This window comes from Chanos chanos, chromosome 3, assembly GCF_902362185.1.
Source record: "Chanos chanos chromosome 3, fChaCha1.1, whole genome shotgun sequence".
NCBI classification, from domain to species: domain Eukaryota; kingdom Metazoa; phylum Chordata; class Actinopteri; order Gonorynchiformes; family Chanidae; genus Chanos; species Chanos chanos.
In genome coordinates, this window is record NC_044497.1 from 47,653,809 (window position 1) to 47,673,224 (window position 19,416).

The 19,416-nt window shown below is 39.9% G+C and overlaps 2 protein-coding genes across 2 annotated transcripts; one reads left to right on the top strand and one right to left on the bottom strand.

Moving 5' to 3' along the window:
• Positions 1–3,862: 3,862 nt before the first annotated feature.
• nars1 (asparaginyl-tRNA synthetase 1) lies at positions 3,863–12,365 on the bottom strand. Its single transcript, XM_030768506.1, has 15 exons — positions 12,227–12,365; positions 11,101–11,183; positions 10,864–10,929; positions 10,667–10,759; positions 10,469–10,558; positions 10,246–10,324; positions 9,511–9,581; positions 9,161–9,247; positions 8,649–8,870; positions 6,368–6,567; positions 6,047–6,182; positions 5,563–5,676; positions 5,306–5,437; positions 4,557–4,688; positions 3,863–4,204 (listed from the first exon to the last, which is right to left on the bottom strand). The coding sequence occupies exons 1-15, from the start codon at positions 12,267–12,269 to the stop codon at positions 4,073–4,075; spliced, it is 1,680 nt and encodes a 559-aa protein (XP_030624366.1). The 5' UTR covers positions 12,270–12,365; the 3' UTR covers positions 3,863–4,072.
• A 2,670-nt stretch (positions 12,366–15,035) lies between these two features.
• Positions 15,036–19,152, top strand: txnl1 (thioredoxin-like 1). Its single transcript, XM_030768828.1, has 8 exons — positions 15,036–15,250; positions 15,984–16,080; positions 16,341–16,514; positions 16,840–16,965; positions 17,572–17,641; positions 17,990–18,162; positions 18,509–18,613; positions 18,885–19,152. The coding sequence occupies exons 1-8, from the start codon at positions 15,153–15,155 to the stop codon at positions 18,912–18,914; spliced, it is 873 nt and encodes a 290-aa protein (XP_030624688.1). The 5' UTR covers positions 15,036–15,152; the 3' UTR covers positions 18,915–19,152.
• The last annotated feature ends 264 nt before the right edge of the window (positions 19,153–19,416 follow it).

Below are 19,416 nucleotides of genomic sequence, written 5' to 3' on the forward strand. Positions count from 1 at the left end.
GAGAATCTGTGCATTGTGTTTCACAGTACAGGGTGTGCTTAACATTAACAGATTCAAAGTGAATAACTGAATCTGTTAGTATTAGAAATATTGTCTACAATATCCAGACTCCTCTTTCTGTGAAAATATAAATATCTGTTCTTTGACATTTTACTTTGGTTGTAATACCAATCAGTTTAAGGGCTTGGATGAAATTAAAGGGAATATTTCCATGTGTTTTGATATTGCAGAGGAGGCTTAGATACTAAGGAAAGGAAAGGAATACCGAACAGAAGTGTAAGAACATTGGAATGAGAGCTGTGATTCTGACCGACTCAGTGAGACGGCGGTCTTCAGGGCAGCGCTGCATGTAGAATGACTTGATCTCGGCAGGAAAACGACACAACAGAATGAACTCATTAATGGTGTCAGTCATCAGCCTCTCAGGGGCCTCTGGAATGTCCTGTCACATTAACACACACAGTGAACCAATCACAAGTTGTTATTTACTAAATTATCAGGTCTCAATGTTCTTATTACATTGTAATAAAATAACTCAGCCATTGTGGAGAAGAGAAATATGTGTGGAAAAATTACAATTGTGTGATTTGACTAATGAAAAAATGGAAAAGTTAATATCATTTGGCTCCCGCCACAAAACTGCAGCAAAATGTATGTTTCACCTTGTATCATTTACAAACTACTTTATGTGGTTTATATAATAATTCACTGAGCCTAATGAAGCAATACTCTATTACTGTACAGCGTGTAGCATAGAAAGTGTGTGACAGAAAAATCTTAAAGGTTTGTGGTTGTAGAAAAGGGAGGGGAGGTGGGCAGCAGGAGACTTCAGGACCCTGTCCTCCACATCACACATCAAGTCCAAATGGTTCAGCAGGTCCTCAAATGTAATAAAATGATGATCTCCAGTACCTCCAGTTACAGCAGTAAGACAGCGAACTTGCATGTGTAATTTCTCATTATTGCATTTATGTTTCACTAATTAAGATGAAAGGACAACAAAAATGTCACAGGATGTGGGACATTTGACTAAAGACGGATGGATAAATCAGAGGATGAGTTAATTGACCCAGACAGGTGCCTGCAGGTGTAGGACTGAGCAGTGCGGTAGGAGTGAATGATGCAGAAGGTGTTTCCCAAAGATGAGATGCAGGCCTCCAGGTAGAGCTGGGAAGACTGAGTCAGGTAAGACTGCTCCTTAAAGGAGCTCATGTAAAGAGAATGGAGTCACCCTCCACCTGAGTAACATTATCGGCACCCCCTGCTGGAGCCATGCCAATCAGCTCCCAGTAAACACAATCCAGTTCATATCCATTGCAGTCTATGTCTGTGAGCTCATAGAGATGTTTTTGTCATTATTCTGCATTTCTATTCCAAAATGTTATTTGGCCAAGGATCAGGTATGTTTTGTTTGTTTTAAGATCTGAAATCTACCTACTAATCCTCTTAAATAAAGCATTTACCAGATTATCTTTGAACAACAAGCTGGAGGAATGCATATTAGAGATTGAAAAAAAAATTCACATTCTCTCACTGGCTTTCCTTCCGGTACAAATGTCGACATGTCATAGAGAGCTACTGTATTTTCAGTAAACAATACCAAGGCACTGTAGCACTGACACTAGGAATGTGAAAAAGAGGATGGAAAGATTTTGCTCCTTTTGTCTCTCCTTACAAGGGAGGACTTCCCACACACACATATTTAAAGTGGACATACCAGTATATTGGTGAGGACACTCTGAAGTAAACCAGTACTACCCCTCAAAACAATAAACATCAGATGCTTCCCTGATGATAAATCATGGTACAGTTATGAGCGATTGTTATGATCACTGAGAACGGTGAGATATTGTGGGCTTGCCAGGGATATCGTACATTTATACAGTTCGGTTAGACCTTCTTTTACAGATTCTTTTTGTGTCTGTGATTATGGTATTGTTCATTTTTCAGTTCCTAAACGCTAATCTTTTTTTTTTTTTTTGCCTTTTTCTAAGGCTATGCAGTAAACTTGTCTTACACCTGGTGTTGAGTCTTTCACAAGAATCCTCATTGGCCAAGGTTCCTCAACAGCTCTCAAATCAACATTACCCCTCAACTACTTATGCTGAACTCATACTGTAAAGAAGAAGAAGATTCTGCCCCATGCTTCCCCTATCTCTGCTGGGGAGGGGGATTTAATATCCTAAGCTCATGTGTGTGTGGAACGGTTGCCAGCCCCTGTGACTTCATTTACCTCTTAACCAATGGCGTTGCTAAGCTAATGCTGAGGCATTGTCCTGATAGAGGTGGGGAGTGGAATGTCCCATATGTGTGGTAGGAAAAACTTTATACTATTCCTCAACACATTATATACAACAGGCGACAGTAAAACAGGAAGAAGAGGGAGGGCTCGCAAGCCGCCTCCACCTGCTTCATTTTGACATTCATCGTGGTTTCACACTGGTGCCAGTAACTGGGTCCATTGGCTTGGTTCTGCTCTGGTCTCTCAAATGTCGTTTCTATTGTGGGCCTTTTAGTATTTACTCCCTTTATAGATCATGTTTCTTGGGCCCTTAGACCAACCACCTGGCCAACGTTGACAACGCAGTCATCCAGGCAGTATGTTGGCAAAAAAAAGTCTTGGCATTCAAATGTTTATACGCTACGCAGAGGGAAACCGCCCTGTTTGTTCTATTGGACCAAATCTGCAACAAACGGTTCTATTTATAAATTATTACTGCATGACGTATTTGAATGACTGGGGCCCGTTCTAATTCCCTTCTGTTCCCACTTAATAAACGACAGTGGATAAGTGGATAAATGACAGTTTTAAAGACTGTTTTGAGACACTCACATAATGTTTGTTTGAAATCTCAACACGCATGATCCTGTTACAATTTCAGTAACTGTAGTAGAAATGGGTACAAACACCCATGTCCTGCTCCAGTAAGTCATGTTTAAGAGCCTCCACCACAGCATAATGGAGTGGGGAAGCCCCCATACTGTTGGCACAAAGGAGTATTAGTGAGACGTGGGATCTCCAGAGCAGTTTACTATACAAGAAGCTCTTGCAGAGCCAGATAAATTGGCTACGTGAGTTTAAATAATGGAGATATGTCCTAGTCCTTCATTTTTCTGACCGGTGTAAATGGTACTTGCACTTCCTGTGAATCTGGATGAGAAGTAAACGGGTGCTCAATGGCCACAATGTAGAGACAACTTGATTTTTTTTTTTTTTTTTTTTAAATATGAGCCACATGTCTTGTACTCCTACATTAACAACAGAGATGGTTTTGGCACTCTACAGAAGGGGGAAAAAAAAGGTATTAGATTCCGCCTGCAACTGTTGTGCTCACTCTTTTTAATGTCAGTTGATATTAGGCCAGATTGCAAAATTAAATAAATAAAATAAATAAATACACACATATGAGATTGAGAATCACTAAGGAAAAAATGTGGGTACCCAAGGAGTCGATATTATGATAATGAAGGAGCTGTGATGTGGGGTATGAGTGTTAAGTAAATGGAGGGCATTCAGTTTTAAGTCTTCTTGGCTCAACAACTTGTTTCTCCTCTAGTTGTTAACACGCCATATATTGTCGCTGCCTACTCCTCTGTGCCCTTCTGGTCACAACACTATAGTTTTGAAAAACTGTTCTCTTTTAGGGAGGAAAACATTAAATACTCAGCAATATTTTTCTTAGAGGAAATATATTAATCTTTCCTTTTGTGACAATATTGTTTTTATGCCAAATGCCAAAATGACCTGGTTTAATTCTCCAATGATTACCAATTGTAGAAACAATTACTACAGTGCAAATAAAACAGAGGCAACTCTCCTCTAACATCCTGGAGTTAAATGAAACACACAAGCACAAGGTAGCACAGAGAGAAATTCATTATCAGACGTTATGCAATGAACAGAGGGATAATGTGAGTGTGAGTTAATAGTTCAATGTGCAACAGCATTTTACCGTTTATATTTTAGGTTTTAAAATCTTTATGCATTGAGTGAGTTATTTTATTTGATCCCGATGTGTTATCTTGGAGAGGCTTTTCAGGTCGGCTGGACGGGAAGGTGGTGAGGGTTGGTTTATGGACGACAGCGCTGGATAAAGCGTGGATATAGACACACGTCTCGGATGTGATGCCTGTTCAGCAACCAGGTGAGGAAACGCTCCAGGCCAAGACCATAACCACCATGAGGACATGTGCCGTACTTTCTCTGAGAGATACAAAAGTGGAACGTAAATGTTTGCATTAAAACGGTCATCATCACCAGTGCCTGTTTCGTTTTAGCACCACCGTTAGCTACAAGCTACTCCATGATTGTGTTACTTTTTACCTTTCACGACTTGTCTTGCTGCTGTCAATGAATGAAATAAGGAAATAAGGATTCTCTTATGTCCGAGGTTCAAACATAATTCTTGCCCTTGCACAGATACAGGCATGGAGAAATCTAGCAACTTTGTCTTTCAGTGGCATCTTTTAGATATTCTAATCATAACCAAGAAATCTTTTTTAATATATGGCCACATACTACCACAGACTGACTTTCCACAAGGGTTTTTACACACCTGGTCTGTGTACCAGTAGTAGGGGGTTGGGTCAATGCCCTCTCTCTTGTATCCATCCAGGAGCTCTTCGGCATCCCAGATACGCATTGACCCTCCAACAATCTCTCCAACGTTGGGCATCAGCACATCAACCTGACACAACACATGAGCACATTACAGCACATCAGCAACTACATTTGAGCATTCGGTGGGAGAAACGTTATGTCGTGGGTCAATTTGACCCATTACTATTTTTGACTTGAAAGCAGTACAATTTAATCTCTTTGATTCCCAGTGACATTCAATGACTTCCTGGGGTTTTGAGCTCATTTGGTGGGTTTGATCTCTGATGTATTTTGTAATATCTGTGCAGACATGAATAACAGACTATGTTGTTCCCTTTTCTGTTTGGACTGCTGACATGTTACCTGCTTGGTGTGTTCTGCTAAAAATTTTCAGACACATACAGACTCATGTCACTGAATCTGGAGTCAAGAACAGAAGCAAATGTTTTATCCCAGTCTCTACTGCCAGTCAGAGGCCACCTAACGCAAGCTGACAGACGTCACATACGTACATTTCTGAGACTTGCTTCTAAACATTCAACTATACACTGACAGTGATGTTAGAATTGTTGAGTGACCTATCCTGCACTGAAATGATGACCTCCATGTATAGATCTTTTTTCATTTCTCCCAATGACGTTTACCATACTGTTAATAAGGAAAACAGAAGTGTAAGAACATTGGAATGAGGGCTGTGGTTCTGACCGACTCAGTGAGACGGCGGTCTTCAGGGCAGCGCTGCATGTAGAATGACTTGATCTCGGCAGGAAAACGACACAAGAGAATGGTCTCATTAATGGAGTCAGTCATCAGTCTCTCAGGGGCTTCTGGAATGTCCTGTCACATTAACATACACACACACACAGTGAACCAATCACAAGTTGTTATTAAGTAAACTATCAGGTCTTAATGTTTTATTACACTGTAATCAAATAACTGAGGCGTCACTTAGAGATACTGACCTCCCCAAACTCATAATAAGTCCCATCATCTTTTTTAATGTCATGTTCCTTCAGCCACTGGATGGCATCAGTGTAATTCATCCTCTTGAATGGCCTCTTAGGGGGCTTGAATCCCTTTCAATAAGACAAGGTAAAAATTGGTTATAAAATATCAACTGTAAATGTGACTTCATTTGATTCCCAACAAGAAGATTGTGGCACAGAACCCCAAGTACATTTGGTCACTGTTGATTGGCTGCAGGGTTAGTTTCCTTAGTTGTATTTGTTAATAGTTGAGTTTTGTCTTTATGACTAGTTAAGTTAATACAGTTAACTACGAGTGTCACTTGAAACACTTACAGCTTTCACCAAATAAATTGTTCATGAACTTGCTTGAAACATTTACACAATCCAAAGCTACATTTAACTTCCACCATGCTGATTAATAGAAGAAAAGCAAAACTGCTATAGGGTATTGCATAGAAAAAGAAAAAGAAAGTCTTACAGGGTTGAGGTCATAGAGCAAGGGGGCGACAGGAGATTTAAGCACCCTGTCCACCACATCACACACCAAATCCTCCAGTCGGTTCAGCAGGTCCTCAAATGTCATAAAGGGACACTCTGCCTCAATGTGGGTGTACCTAAAGACATGTACCAGTGTCAAATACATCTCAGCCCAACTAATTAAACCCTATCCAGTCCAGCTACAGAGAGATGTGGTCAAAGTCATTTCTGGCAATTCTGTCAACAATAATAAAAAAAAAAAAGTGTATTAGTCTAAAGATGGGCAAGTATATAACAACTCCTTGTCTAGTCAGATACTCACTCAGACAGGTGTCTGCGGGTGCGGGACTGCTCAGCACGGTAAGACTGGGCGATGCAGAAGGTGTCTCCCAATGATGGGATGCAGGTCTCCAGGTAGAGCTGGGAGGACTGAGTCAGATAAGCCTGCTCCCCAAAGTAGTTGAGATTAAAGAGAGTGGAGCCACCCTCCACCTGAGTCTGCACCAAAGTGGGTGGAGTGATCTGTGGACACATCAGATGTGTTACAAAGGATCAGCTCAGACTTGAATGTGCTGCCCAAATCCGACTAGAACGTACAAAAAGGCCCATTTCAGCAACATCCCTGAGAGTAATAATTTCAAATCATTTTCAGCCTAAATGTACGGTACTGCTCTGTACTATCCACTTTTTGCCTCCTGCTTCAGAGCATAAGTAAGAATGGTGTCTGTTCTATTCTCTTACCTGGAGTGCAATGTTTCTTCGTCATTAGTTCTACTTTTGTTTGTGATAAATGGAAATTCAATACTAGGCTGACGGAGAAGATTGCTGTTCTAGAAGGGCGCATCTGGACCCTTTAGGAGAAGGAGGGGCTTTTTAGTTGTTGTTTTGGCCCAAGAACGTTGAGATCTACAAAGTTTTTCAATCTGGGTTTAGACCACAAAATTGCACAGAGACTGCTTGTTACGGTCTTGAGCCACTTTCTCCTTGCCTCAGATAGTGGCTGCGAATCTTTGTGTTATTAGATTTAAGTACTGCTTTTGATACTACAGATCACGATATCCCGCTACACAGACTGGAAAACCTCAGTGGCATCGGTGGACATGCACTTTCTTGGTTCAGATCCTATTCAAACTATCCTACTTACCAATGTGTTCACATACATGGTAAGTTCTCTGAGCACACTCAAATAAATATGGTGTTCCTCAAGGCTAAGTGCTTGGGACGCTGCTTTTCTCACTGTATCTGCTAGATTTTGATGATATTATACACAATCAATACATTTCCAGCAGAATATATCAGTCAAGCCATATGAGGTCTCTCGGTTCTCCATAATACAAAACTGCCCAGTGGACATCAGAAGCTGGGTAGACTTGCCTCCTGCTAAATTCTGAAAAATCAGAAGTACTATTACTCGCTCCAAAGGCTACTAGAAGAAAGACACTTCATCTTGCTCGTATCTCTGCTGTGGCTGCTACATCTCTTAAAGACTTGTGTGTTACTATTGATCTTTCACTGGATTTTCACTCTCAACCTTTAAATCCAGTTTAAAGACATTTGTTTAGCCCAGCCTATAGCAGCTAAATGTCCTTAAGTCAAATATCCCTCCTCAGTCATCCATACACCCAAAGAGTGGAGGTGGAGGAGTGCTAGTAACACAGAGCAGTTCAGTGAACTAGACTGTCGGTCCTGTCACTCTTGCATCACATGCAATCTCTCCTGTTAGCTGACCATATGTGGATGGGATGCTGATGTCTTAGGGAGCCCCCATGCCTGTGCATAACTACCCTTTTTAGTGATGCTGCCCTAGCTAGGCCTGCCAGACTCCCATACTGCACTCAAATAAGTGTGAAACTCATATACTTCCATTTCTCACAAAATCAGTAATGCTCTCCTTTATTCTCTGTTTTTCTTCTCCTTCCATCCTCCCCGGGTGGATCCTCCCTGAGACCCAGCCTATCTCCTTCTAGATGTCCTGCTGAGTACAACTGTGAGCCCTGCCAGCCACGATCCGGTTTATCCTTCTCTGCTTGCTTAACTGAGGACAACCGTGACTTCAGCCAGAAATAATATCTGCTACCTGCACAGTGATCCTTATCTCTATCTGTCAGCTGTGACTGTTTTTAATTGGCAATGTTTTAGTGTTTTGAAGACTTAACACTTTCATAGATGTTCTGTTTTCTGTCGCTGTTCATGCAATAATTTGTCAACCCATCTAACTCTCTGATTTAATTAACAACTCTGACATTTTCAGTATTTGACAGCATTAACTTTCATAGATGCTTTCTGTTTGCAAGGCTTTCATGCAATATTCTATTAATTAGTCTGATCTCCCCAGGCTGACCTGTTGAGCCTGGGTTTCCCCCCAAGGTTTGTTTCTATCTCAGCCTAAAGGAGTTTGTCCTTGCCACTGTTGCCCTGGGCTCACTCACTGGGTGTATCAAGTCTGGCACCCTGTAAAGCTGCTTGGACAAGTGCTTTACAAATCAAATTGAGCTAAACTGAACATGACTGAATATTACATTATCAGATAGCTACCTGGAATTCATCTTTACACCATTTGGAAAAGAAAAAGGAAAAATATGAAAGAATGGGGGTTCTCTTGCCTCATAGTATCCTCGACTGAAGAAGTGGTCCCTAAAACACTGGGTGACGGTAGAACGGATTTTGAGGATCTTGGACACATTCTCACCACGGATAAGCATGTGCCTGTTATTAAGCTGTACATCCACATCAGACTCCTCATTCAGCAGATTATCAGCGCCCCCTGCTGGGGCCAGGCCAACCAGCTCCCAGTAATCACAATGCAGTTCATGTCCACCAGGGGCCTTTAAAGAACAGAAAAGAAAAGAGAAAAAGAAGACTGAGCATGGGACTGAATCCTTAAACAGGCTAGCTGCTCTAGATGCTCATTCGCTGAGGCAGGTTTACACGAATGATATAATAGTGAGTTCTTACAAATGTATGACAGTTTTTTTATTTCACAACTACAATCTAATTATCAGTCCTCTTCAGTACGATGCTTACGCATTTACCAAATTATCTTTGGATGCCAACAAGTTGGAGGTAAAAATATCTCTAATAACGCATATTTGCATTTGATTCCACTTTCTCTTACTTGCTTTCCTTCAGGTACAGGTGTCACCATGCCATAGAGAGCCACGGTGCTTTCGGTGGACAAGACCAAGGCATTGTAGCACTGGCACTGCGAAAATAAGCAGGAGAGGAAGATTTTTCTCTTTAGTTGAAGCATGTTTAAAACAAATGGCAGAATACTTTTGCAATTAAAACAATGACTAGGAGGATTTTTGAGTGTTTAAGGAAATGCGGTTTTTGACTAAGTGTTAGCTATTCATATACACACATATCTATGATTACATATATGTATACACACACATACACACACACAAACAATGCCCTGCGGTCCAGTGACCCAACAGAGAATATACATATTTAAAGTGGACATACCAGTTTATCAGTGAGGACACACTGAAGGAAACCAGTTCCATCCCTTAAAACAATAAACAGCAGGTTTTTCCCTAGAGGACACATTATACAACATTGTTAAAAACAACCCTCCACAAAAGCTATTGCCATACATGAAACAGAAAGCTATTGTATCATCTATTAAAATCTGAACATCTTATTTCCAAAAATGTAACAATTTGATGGCAAACATATAAATACACTTAACTAAACATGGATGACAATATATGACATGTTTTGTTACTTGAATGGATCTGTACAACTGAGTTTAAAATATGCCAAAACAAATTTTGGTTCAAATTCCAGAACTGGACTTCTCTTTTGACATTTTAACTAACAACATGACATTCTATGCCACAGTTAAGGCACAGATGTTGAAAATGTCACGAAAGCATTTGTGAACGTTTGGAACTATCGTGAGAGCATTGTGTACAGTCTTCATGTAGCATGTTATGAATGCTTGCACCAAACCCTTTTGAAATTAAGTGTTAGAGTGAAATTATCGTGTAATTTTTCATCTCAAAATACTAACAAAAATATGCATCATGTAATCATTTTATCACAGATCAGAAATTAGGACATCCTGAACCAAACAAGAACAGTCATCACCAAAAACCTACGGCAGTTTCACTCTCTGATAAGAAACATCAGTTTAGGTAAAGTGGTAAGCACTGCTCTTTCACAGTCAAACGACTGCAGGAGGGTAGATTTCCTCACCTTGCCTGCGTAACCTGTGGACCCAGCCAAACACCTTTACACGCTGCTCTCTCAAGGCCTCCAGCTCACGAATTTTAGCCTAACAAGGTGGGTGCAAACACGTGTAATATATGAACATACGCGTGCTCCCTTTCACATTTTTCTTCTCTTGTACACTTCTTTTACAGACAGTAAGGCATGAGCTGAAACACAAGGGGAAACCAGTAAGAGATGAGGATTTTACCATTTTGGGCTCTGGAAGGCTGGGGTCGTTCTCGATCACCACCTTTTTCGCTTCCTCCAGGTTCTTTTCCCTCCGCTCGGCATCTTCAGCCTGATCATTAAAATGGAGATTCAGTAAGGACATTAAACTCAGAACACTCAGTATGTTTCCCTGTGTTAGGAATTCTGATGTATGGTTTGTATTGTATTGTATCTTTACCTCTTTTTTCTCTTTGGCATCACTTTTCATCTGCTCCCTTTGCCATAGCTTTTTTGTGTTCTTCAACTGAGTCTTTGAGATCACAGCCCAACGCTAGTAATAAAAGTAGAATTAATTTAGCTGCGTTACAGGAAGAGAGAGGAGAAAAACAAGATACAAAGTACACCTCCAGATAAACTTTTTTTTTTTTTCTTTACCTCCCCTTCTTTCTGAGAGTCGACATAAATAGTTGGGAAGGGCTCTTTTCCTGCAAACAGCAAAGCCTGCAAAAATAATTTAGACACATTATATATATACACACACACACAAATATATACACACATATATACACACACACACATACACAATAAACATATATAAGAAAAACAGGGGACCGTCCATCCCAAGACAAATGCAGGTTACCTGCACATCCATGGAACTGAACTGCAGCTTACCTTAAGGGGAGTTTTAAATGGCTTCTGCTCAGTTCCATCTCCTTCTGTATCATTTCCTTCTTTATCAGAGACATAGAGCTCCCCTAGGAAATCACAAGGAGGAAAGTCTTATGTCTACTTAGTTTAGGGGTCAGTGACGATCTGTGTCGAAGCAGAATGTCTACAGAATGATATCTAGTAAATTTTGATTCTGAAATTCCAGGGCTCATGGATTCTGTTCAGTTCAGAGTAGACTATACATTCTAAAGGATTTCTGCTGTGATCTAGCTGTTAAGGGCAATTTTTCAACATCAGGGGAAGCTCTCTGGCCCTTACCCTCTCATTAAGAATAGTCTATTGTGAGATGTTCGGCGACACAATGGTCGCAATGACTATAGAGGATAAATAAACCCTGAAAGAATACACCAAGAATAATGTACAACGTGACACTGCGAAAGTGTTTTAGCCCAATTATGTAGCATGCGCAGGATGGAAAGACCTGTTATGTTAGATGCTGAATGTGCACTCCATGAGAGTCTTGTACTCTACCTCAAATTTTAATGGATTAATAATAATGATCTTGAAAATGCTTTCCAAGATATAAGAAGGGGTGCTGTTTACATCCACTCTCAGTTTATAACTAACTGAAAGGTCCTAAACAAGATATAAACTGAATCGAGCTGATTCATGGAAGAAAATAATCATATCGATCTTTCTCCGACTATCCTTGAAAACCAGGACATCTGAATTTCTCATTACATGAGAGCACGAATAAGACACATTACTAAAAATATTCAAGACATTTTATAGACTTCATGCGTATTAGCATTTCTGATTAACTGAATCGACACGAAACCGGGAGCAGGTACATAACTCCCCACCGAATAACGTACATGCAACTAAAAGTACTTTCTGTCGGAAGCTGAATTTCTGACAATAAAGGGGTGACAAGTTACCCTACAAAACACCACGTTCAGTATATATCTGTAGCAAGATAACTGTTGAAGAAGACGAAACGAAAGCAATTAGCCATCTGGGCCAACAGCGGAACCATGCCTTCTACAGGAACAATCTGATGCAACACAGGGCGCAATGCACCTTCTATAGTACTACATTGCAGATGTCTGCTTAACAATAACCCACTTACCAAGGGATATTTTATCCGCATCCTTTATGATTTCGTCCGCCATCCCCAACGTTATTCTTGGAAGATGTATGAATTTACCAAATGTAGCTCTTCCTTGAAACCTCTGATTCCAGTCAATAGCTTCCTTGCGTCTCACTGATTTCCAGCACTAGAAGACGTGTGGTACGAAACATCAAACCTCGCATGAATATGTCATGTGATTGGTTGTGGATGTTCGTAGTTTACATGTACTAGACGCTGATTGGTCGCGTAACATCAGTAACACAATCAAAGGTTTGTCCGCAGTTACTGTCACTCAAAGGAGTAGCGCAATAGAAATGATGTAATTTTCTCCGTGCCGGGTACAGACAGCCAATCCGAGCTCGCTTGTGAGACAGAGACACGCCTATGAAAATGGCAGAGTTTGACTAGAAGCAAATTTCCGTTGCAGGCCTGTACTGTGTGAATTCTTTAATTTTAAACCATGTGGCTGGAAGAAACATTTTGGATACTCTAATTTATCTGTATGACGGCTTAGTGGATGAATTTAAAAGAGACAGGGTTCACCAGTCTTTTTAGTTACTACCCTCTGATCTTGTTGAACACAAGCCTGAAAATTATTTCTGAAATCCTTGCAAACCAACTAAACTCTGATATTAATGATATAAGTCACCAGCACCACAATGCATTCTCAAAAGGCTGATATGCTGCCAAGAAGACCAGATGACACTTTCTTGTAATACAACATTCAAATTCTAAATTGCTCCTCCTGAAGTGATCTTTTTCTTGATCATGATCTTTGGTCTTGCAGAAAAGGCATTTGGCAGAATTAAATATCCCTTCCTTCTTGGTACATTGTCATGTATAGAGTTTGGGCTAAGAAATATCGGTTGGCTTCAAGTACTATATATAACATCTAAAGCATGTGTTATGACCCTTGCTAATATCTCCTTGCTATTTCTATGACACCATGAAACCAGACAAGGCTGTCCTCTTACTCTGCTTGTCCTTACAATCTTCACTGGGCCCTTGTCTCTTAAGACTCCATAATATACCATTTATACTCAATACAGTGGCAAGTACAATTTAAATAAATTAATTTATATGTAGATATTACTTTACCTTATCCACAGCATCCCAGAATTTCCCTTTGATTAACTCGTAACTCGTTAATCTCGTAAATAATTACAGTTCTAAATCTAGCTATGAAGTTCATATGATCAAATTTGAAGCAATGTCATACAACAAGTTTAAGTGGGTTGCTCCTGTCCAAGACCTGTCACTTTGGAGGAATACCACACAAAAACTATCTACCCTAAATCTGGATCGATTTCTCAGTTCAGTAATGCAAGAGTTAGTCACCTGGGATATACTTCATACTTCTGTTGGGGGGTCCTATCACTGCATCACTGGAATATACTTTTTTAGATTAGTTATTTACTCTCTATATGCTCCCAATATTCCCTAAACCTCTGCGGTTTTCCAAAGTAAACAATAATCTGACAAAAATGAGCCCCATGTCATATTCAGTGCCAATACAACCAAATAACAGGGACAGTATTGGACTCTGACCTTATTCTCTACTGCATCCCGCATACTTTTCACTATTTAACTTAGACAGCTAAATCAAGAACAGATCCATTACGTACCACTAGAACCAAAACAAGCAAACAAACAAAGCAAAAACAAAAAACTTGCTCTTTATTTTGTTAAAATCCATCAATAAACAACCTTTTTTTCTGAACTGTATTCTTGACATAAGATTTGAATAAAATTCATTATTTACCAAAGCACAAAATATCCTCCTATCATGAATCATCAAGCAGGAAATCCCTAGACTCTCTTCCAGTCAGCTGATCAGACTGACCAGGCTTCTCCAAGAATGTTCTCTTCCAAATCTCCAAATACTTCAATAAATTCAAGCACGGCATTCTATTTAGTTAAAGTGAAGTACCTTACTTAAAAAGACCACAACTGCACAATCCTTACAAAGCTGACTGATATAACTACAATTGTTTCTAAAATATGTGCTATTTTTATCTCTTTCAACATCATATTCTTTCACATTAAACTCTGATTACTGTCTGTTAAGATTACAAATGTCATGCACAGAATGCACTGTTGCATGCAAAAACTGTGACCTGAAATAAATAAATAAATAAGTGGCACACATGCACAAAATTTCTTATCTGAAGCTTTTGGTATTTTTCTGTGGTTTATTTTGAGTATTCACAGTTTCCATTGTGAAAACTAATCCAATTATCTTTCAAACGCAATTCAGACAGACTCTCGACATTATATTTGTTTCAGTTTGGTAAAATTCAGTGGGGGAAAATATCTGTCACATAAACTTTTAAGATTAATTATTTCTGCCTCAGCCTTACAAGCAGGTTTTAAAATCATTCCTAAAGATTATTTCAGTAGCCATTGCAAGCTCTCGAGACAAATTCTCAATTTCAGATTGAAATGAATTTATTCATCTGCTTCAAATTAGATATCCCTCTAATTCAAATGAGATCCAATTGATGGAATTGTTAATATGGATTAACCTTATGTATAATTTGACATGCTTAAACTTACACCCTCTGTCAAGACATTAGACTTTTTCAGCAAACAAGGACATCCAACACTAAGTTTAAATGAATCGTTACAGGGACCTTTTATTGAAGATAACACGCTTTTTGTATTACGACAGTTACATGTAACTTTCGGCGAAATTTTGCGACTCTGCGTTTTCAGAACGTGCCTACGTTCGTTTTCTGATGACTCTGATTGGTTTACGGACAAATTGTCGTCAAGATTCTCCAGGAAAGCGTATGATTCGAGCAGAGTTGAGCAGTGTTGTATTTTGTGCAGGAGAACGTGTGTTGAGCTATTAATTGTAAAAGAAGCGTACACGTTTGTCGGTGTAATTTTATCGTTAATCTCGCACATACAGATTATTAACATGGTCGGGGTGAAAGTCATAGCAAATGATTCAGAGTTCCAGCCTGAACTTACAGGCGCCGGTTCCAGACTGGTCGTAGTGAAGTTCACAATGGCAGGGTAAGTCTAAAACCCAGCTCCAGGCCTTTGCTAAAATACCTAGCCATTCTCTCACCCACTGTTAACCAAGTCACTTTTATGATCGAACAAGGCATAACCAAATATTTTGTTAATCTGTTCAGAGGACACTGTACTAAAAGCAAGATCGGTTTAATTTAAAGTCATTCGGACTGCTTTGCCTAGTAGCTAATGATAGGATAGGAGGAACATAACTGCTAGCCGGTTAGCTTGTTAGCTAGAGTAACTGCGAATTGACTTGCCTCATAAGGTGCAGCTATGACTTAGCAAAATATTGCTGGACAGTGTTAGTGGCGAACAAGTCAACAATCTGTTTTAGTTAAGATATGCCGCTTTGTATGTTTAATTAAATTATTCAGTTAAACGTCATAAAATAATCTTGGACACGCTGTCAAGTAGTTTTAACCTTTTCTGAACCAGGTAGCTAGCAAGTTAGCAAAGGTGTACTCACTGCGTAAACATTGCAGCGTAAACATATGACAAAGTTTTATACATAGCTTTAATACTTAGCTTTATTCAAAAAGTTTACTGGCATAATATATCCAGATAAAGTGTTGGATATTAAACCGGTGAACTGACCAGCAGTGTGCCTTTTCCCTGACTGTACCCGAATCTGACATTACCAAGAGTGTTGCACCGTTGTCTTTTCAGCGTCCTGTATTATCCATTTTACTGTGTGTGCCACTCATCACTTCGGATAAATATTTTGCCACAGGTGTCGACCATGTGTCAGAATAGCACCAGCTTTCAACATGTTAAGCAACAAGTACCCTCAAGTCGTTTTTCTTGAAGTAGATGTTCACGTTTGTCAGGTGAGATTTTCATTTCCACACAAACACTTGTCAACATTTTATAAGCATCAATGTGTTACCAGTATGTACATTTTGTGACTCACTCATTATGTAATCTGTATTTGCAAACTTGGATTGACATCTCCCTGGTCCATCTGTTCTATATAGAATATTTGCTCCTCTGTAGATTATCATTGTTAATACACAGAGACCAGCAGAGATTAATCATGTTTTGAATCTCTGAAAAGAGTGTAGTATTGTCCATTTTTCTTATTCTGCAGGCGTCAGCTGCTGCCAACAACATCTCGGCAACGCCGACCTTTCTGTTTTTCCGGAACAAAGTGCGTGTCGATCAGTATCAGGGAGCTGATGCTACAGGACTGGAGGAGAAGATCAAACAGCATATTGAGAATGACCCTGGCAGTAACGAGGACTCAGACATTCCCAAGGGATATGTGAGTATAAGGGGATGCTGTTGGATACATCGGGGTGTAATACACGGCGGGATCTATAAGGTCATGGATAGCTGGTCATTTTTGAAAATGCAGGTTTTGCACCTTTTTTTTTTTTTTTAATTTTCATTTTCATTTTGAAGATTGTGTGAGCGCTGTTCTACCTTTGCGTTTCCTCTGACCTCATTTGACGTCTGTTCAAAGAGGAATTGATCTAGAATCTAGAGATGATGAACAGAGTGAACCAGTTAACCTCAGATCGTTTGCTTACTGCCTGAAACTGTGAAGGTAGAGATGACTATACTGAAAACTTGTGTGGTGTGTGCAGATGGACCTCATGCCATTTGTGAACAAAGCAGGGTGTGAATGCCTCAATGAGAGCGATGACCATGGCTTTGATAACTGCTTAATGAAAGACTCCTCGTCTTACCTGGAATCTGACTGTGATGAGCAGGTGAGCTCACAAACTCTCCATAAACTTTATTCTGTTTTTCCCTTGAGTTTCTTCAAGTAGTTTTGACAGCAATGAAATGATTGCTTTATCATAACTGAATGCATCTTTGGGTTACTTCATAAAAGACACCCAATGGACATTCTCTGATTTTCTGGTTGTACCATCACTTGGTGTTTCTGAATGCTGCTTTTTAAGTTGTTTGCTGATAGATTGATTTAGACCCTTAATATGAAGAAATAAATAAGTATCAGTATTACTCTTGTTTTTTTTCCTTTGTTGTTTTTTAGATTCTCCTTGACTGTGTAGTTAGTTCTATTTATTTCAGCATCAGCTAATACTGAAAACACATGATATTATTTTTGCTCAAAAAGCTGAACGTGCTGGCCTGTTTTCATTGTCTGGTTAAAAGGAAAGTCCTGTGTTTTCTTGTACTCAAAATGAAAGTGAAAGAATTCAGAGAAACAAGCGGTTTCGCATTCTTATACACTTAGTTGGGTATTAAATATATGTGGTATCCACTTTCCTATGCTGTTACTTTTTCCCCTATCACTTCTTTTGGCACTTTATTAAATTTGTGTACCCCCTCCCTAATTTTGTCTTTTTTAGCTCCTCATTACAATCGCCTTCAGTCAGCCAGTGAAGCTGTTCTCGATGAAACTGCAGTCCTCTGAGTTTGGTGAGACTTCCCAAATCTTTCCCTCTAGTGGACGGAACAGTGTTTTTATTTTTTATGATAGCGTCACCTCATGAATGAAACAAACGAAGTACTTGTAGTAAGTCTTCCTGTCTCGGATTCAAGTGAGAAAAATATTAATTATTACTTCATCCTGTTACCATTTAGTAAAACTGTTTTAAGTTTATTTGATGGCCTTTTTAATTTGACCCCAGCCAGTATCCAGAAGCACTGACACATAATTTAATTAGCTTGTCTGCCAGTTCTGTGAAGTGCACGTAGCAGATTTTTAACATACGTTTGACAGGTAATCCTCTTTAAGTTCCTTTATGTGCTTTTTCTCTCTCTCAGCTCAGGCACCAAAATGTGTGAAGATCTTCATCAACCTGCCTCGCTCCATGGACTTTGACGATGCTGAGAGAAGTGAAGCCACACAGACACTGGAGCTGGCTGAGGAAGACTACAAGGACGACGGCCTGATCCCACTGCGATACGTCAAGTTTCAGAATGTCAACAGCGTCACTGTGCGTTTGCCCTTACTCTCTGCCTGTGTTGTGCTGCAGTCCTGTTTGATTCAGTATTTGGGCAGTTACTCAAAACAGTTATTGAGAGTAAAATGCTTTTCGGCCGTCACGCTATGCTTATGGATACGAGAGCAGGGATCACAGAAAACAACCCGTTCAGCTTGGCAGAAGTAAATTTTCTGAGATCGTTATTGCAACTGTGCCACCTAGTGGTGAAACTGTAAATACTTTCGGGAGGTTGTGAAAGTTGTGTTTTAACAAGGTTGGTCTTATGTGATTTGTTCCTGTAGGATTAAGGGAATCTCAATGTAATCTGAATGTTAACTTTTTTTCCCTTTTTTTTCAGCTATTTATTAAGTCCAACCAAGGGGACGAAGAGACAACGAAAGTAAATTATCTGACTTTCATCGGAACTCCTGTACAAGCAACAAACATGAATGACTTTAAACGGGTAAGGCTGCCCCTGGGAATGCTAGACATGTGTCCTGCACAGAGAGTCCTGTGTAGATCATGGAAATACTCACCTCCAGTAAATCAGACAGTTCCGTATACACCAGTTTCAGCGCTGGTAGCTGTACAACTGCTCAACTGCTCTCATTCTAATCAATATTTAAACACGTGAGCTGGGGCTGAGCTTACAGCTCTCACACTTTAACAGTATCTACTTTGTATGGAAATTGCGGTTGTTGTCTTTACTGTAATGTGTCTTGTTTGAAATCTAGGTTGTGGGAAAGAAGGGAGAGAGTCACTGAGAAGACTAGAGAAGACTAGAGATAATGCTCTAATCCCTTAAAGGACTTCCCTCTGCCCAAACTGCCGGGGTGGCTCCGGAGCAACACACACACACACGGTCACCCGCCCAGAGTGCATCTTCTGGAACTGTCTCTCAAACTCCCCATGGTTTAAATCACTGCTAACGGCAAGGAGACTCTTTCAAAAACGTTTTTATTTTGACCCCAAAATAAATCTGTAAATAAAGAGAATTGCTTTTTCAAAGGCAAGTGGGTACATGAAGTTTCGTTGTCTCTTTGATGATGATGATGATGAATGAGAAGCCAAGGTAGATAGCAAGTCCACCCTGGTGCAAGAAAGCAAGAAGATGTTTGTGTGTGTATTCGGTTTCATGGATAGCAACATAGCAACAGTACTGTGACCTTTCCCTGGGTTCGTGGCAAGCTCCACAGGAGCAAAGGATAAAACAGTGAATCTGCCTGCTAGCATATGACCATCATTCCAGCTGACACAACACGTGGA

Bases quoted from the DNA above. Each gene is read 5' to 3' on its own strand.
- txnl1 (XM_030768828.1), top strand. From the start codon at position 15,153: ATGGTCGGGGTGAAAGTCATAGCAAATGATTCAGAGTTCCAGCCTGAA. The intron at 16,081-16,340 runs GTGAGATTTTCA...CTTATTCTGCAG, and splicing joins TAGATGTTCACGTTTGTCAG to GCGTCAGCTGCTGCCAACAA. The intron at 16,515-16,839 runs GTGAGTATAAGG...TGGTGTGTGCAG, and splicing joins CAGACATTCCCAAGGGATAT to ATGGACCTCATGCCATTTGT.
- nars1 (XM_030768506.1), bottom strand. From the start codon at position 12,269: ATGGCGGACGAAATCATAAAGGATGCGGATAAAATATCCCTTG. The intron at 10,325-10,468 runs GTAAAATCCTCA...CCACCTTGTTAG, and splicing joins GCCTTCCAGAGCCCAAAATG to GCTAAAATTCGTGAGCTGGA. The intron at 4,205-4,556 runs GTGTGTAAAAAC...TGTATCTCTCAG, and splicing joins ACTACTGGTACACAGACCAG to AGAAAGTACGGCACATGTCC.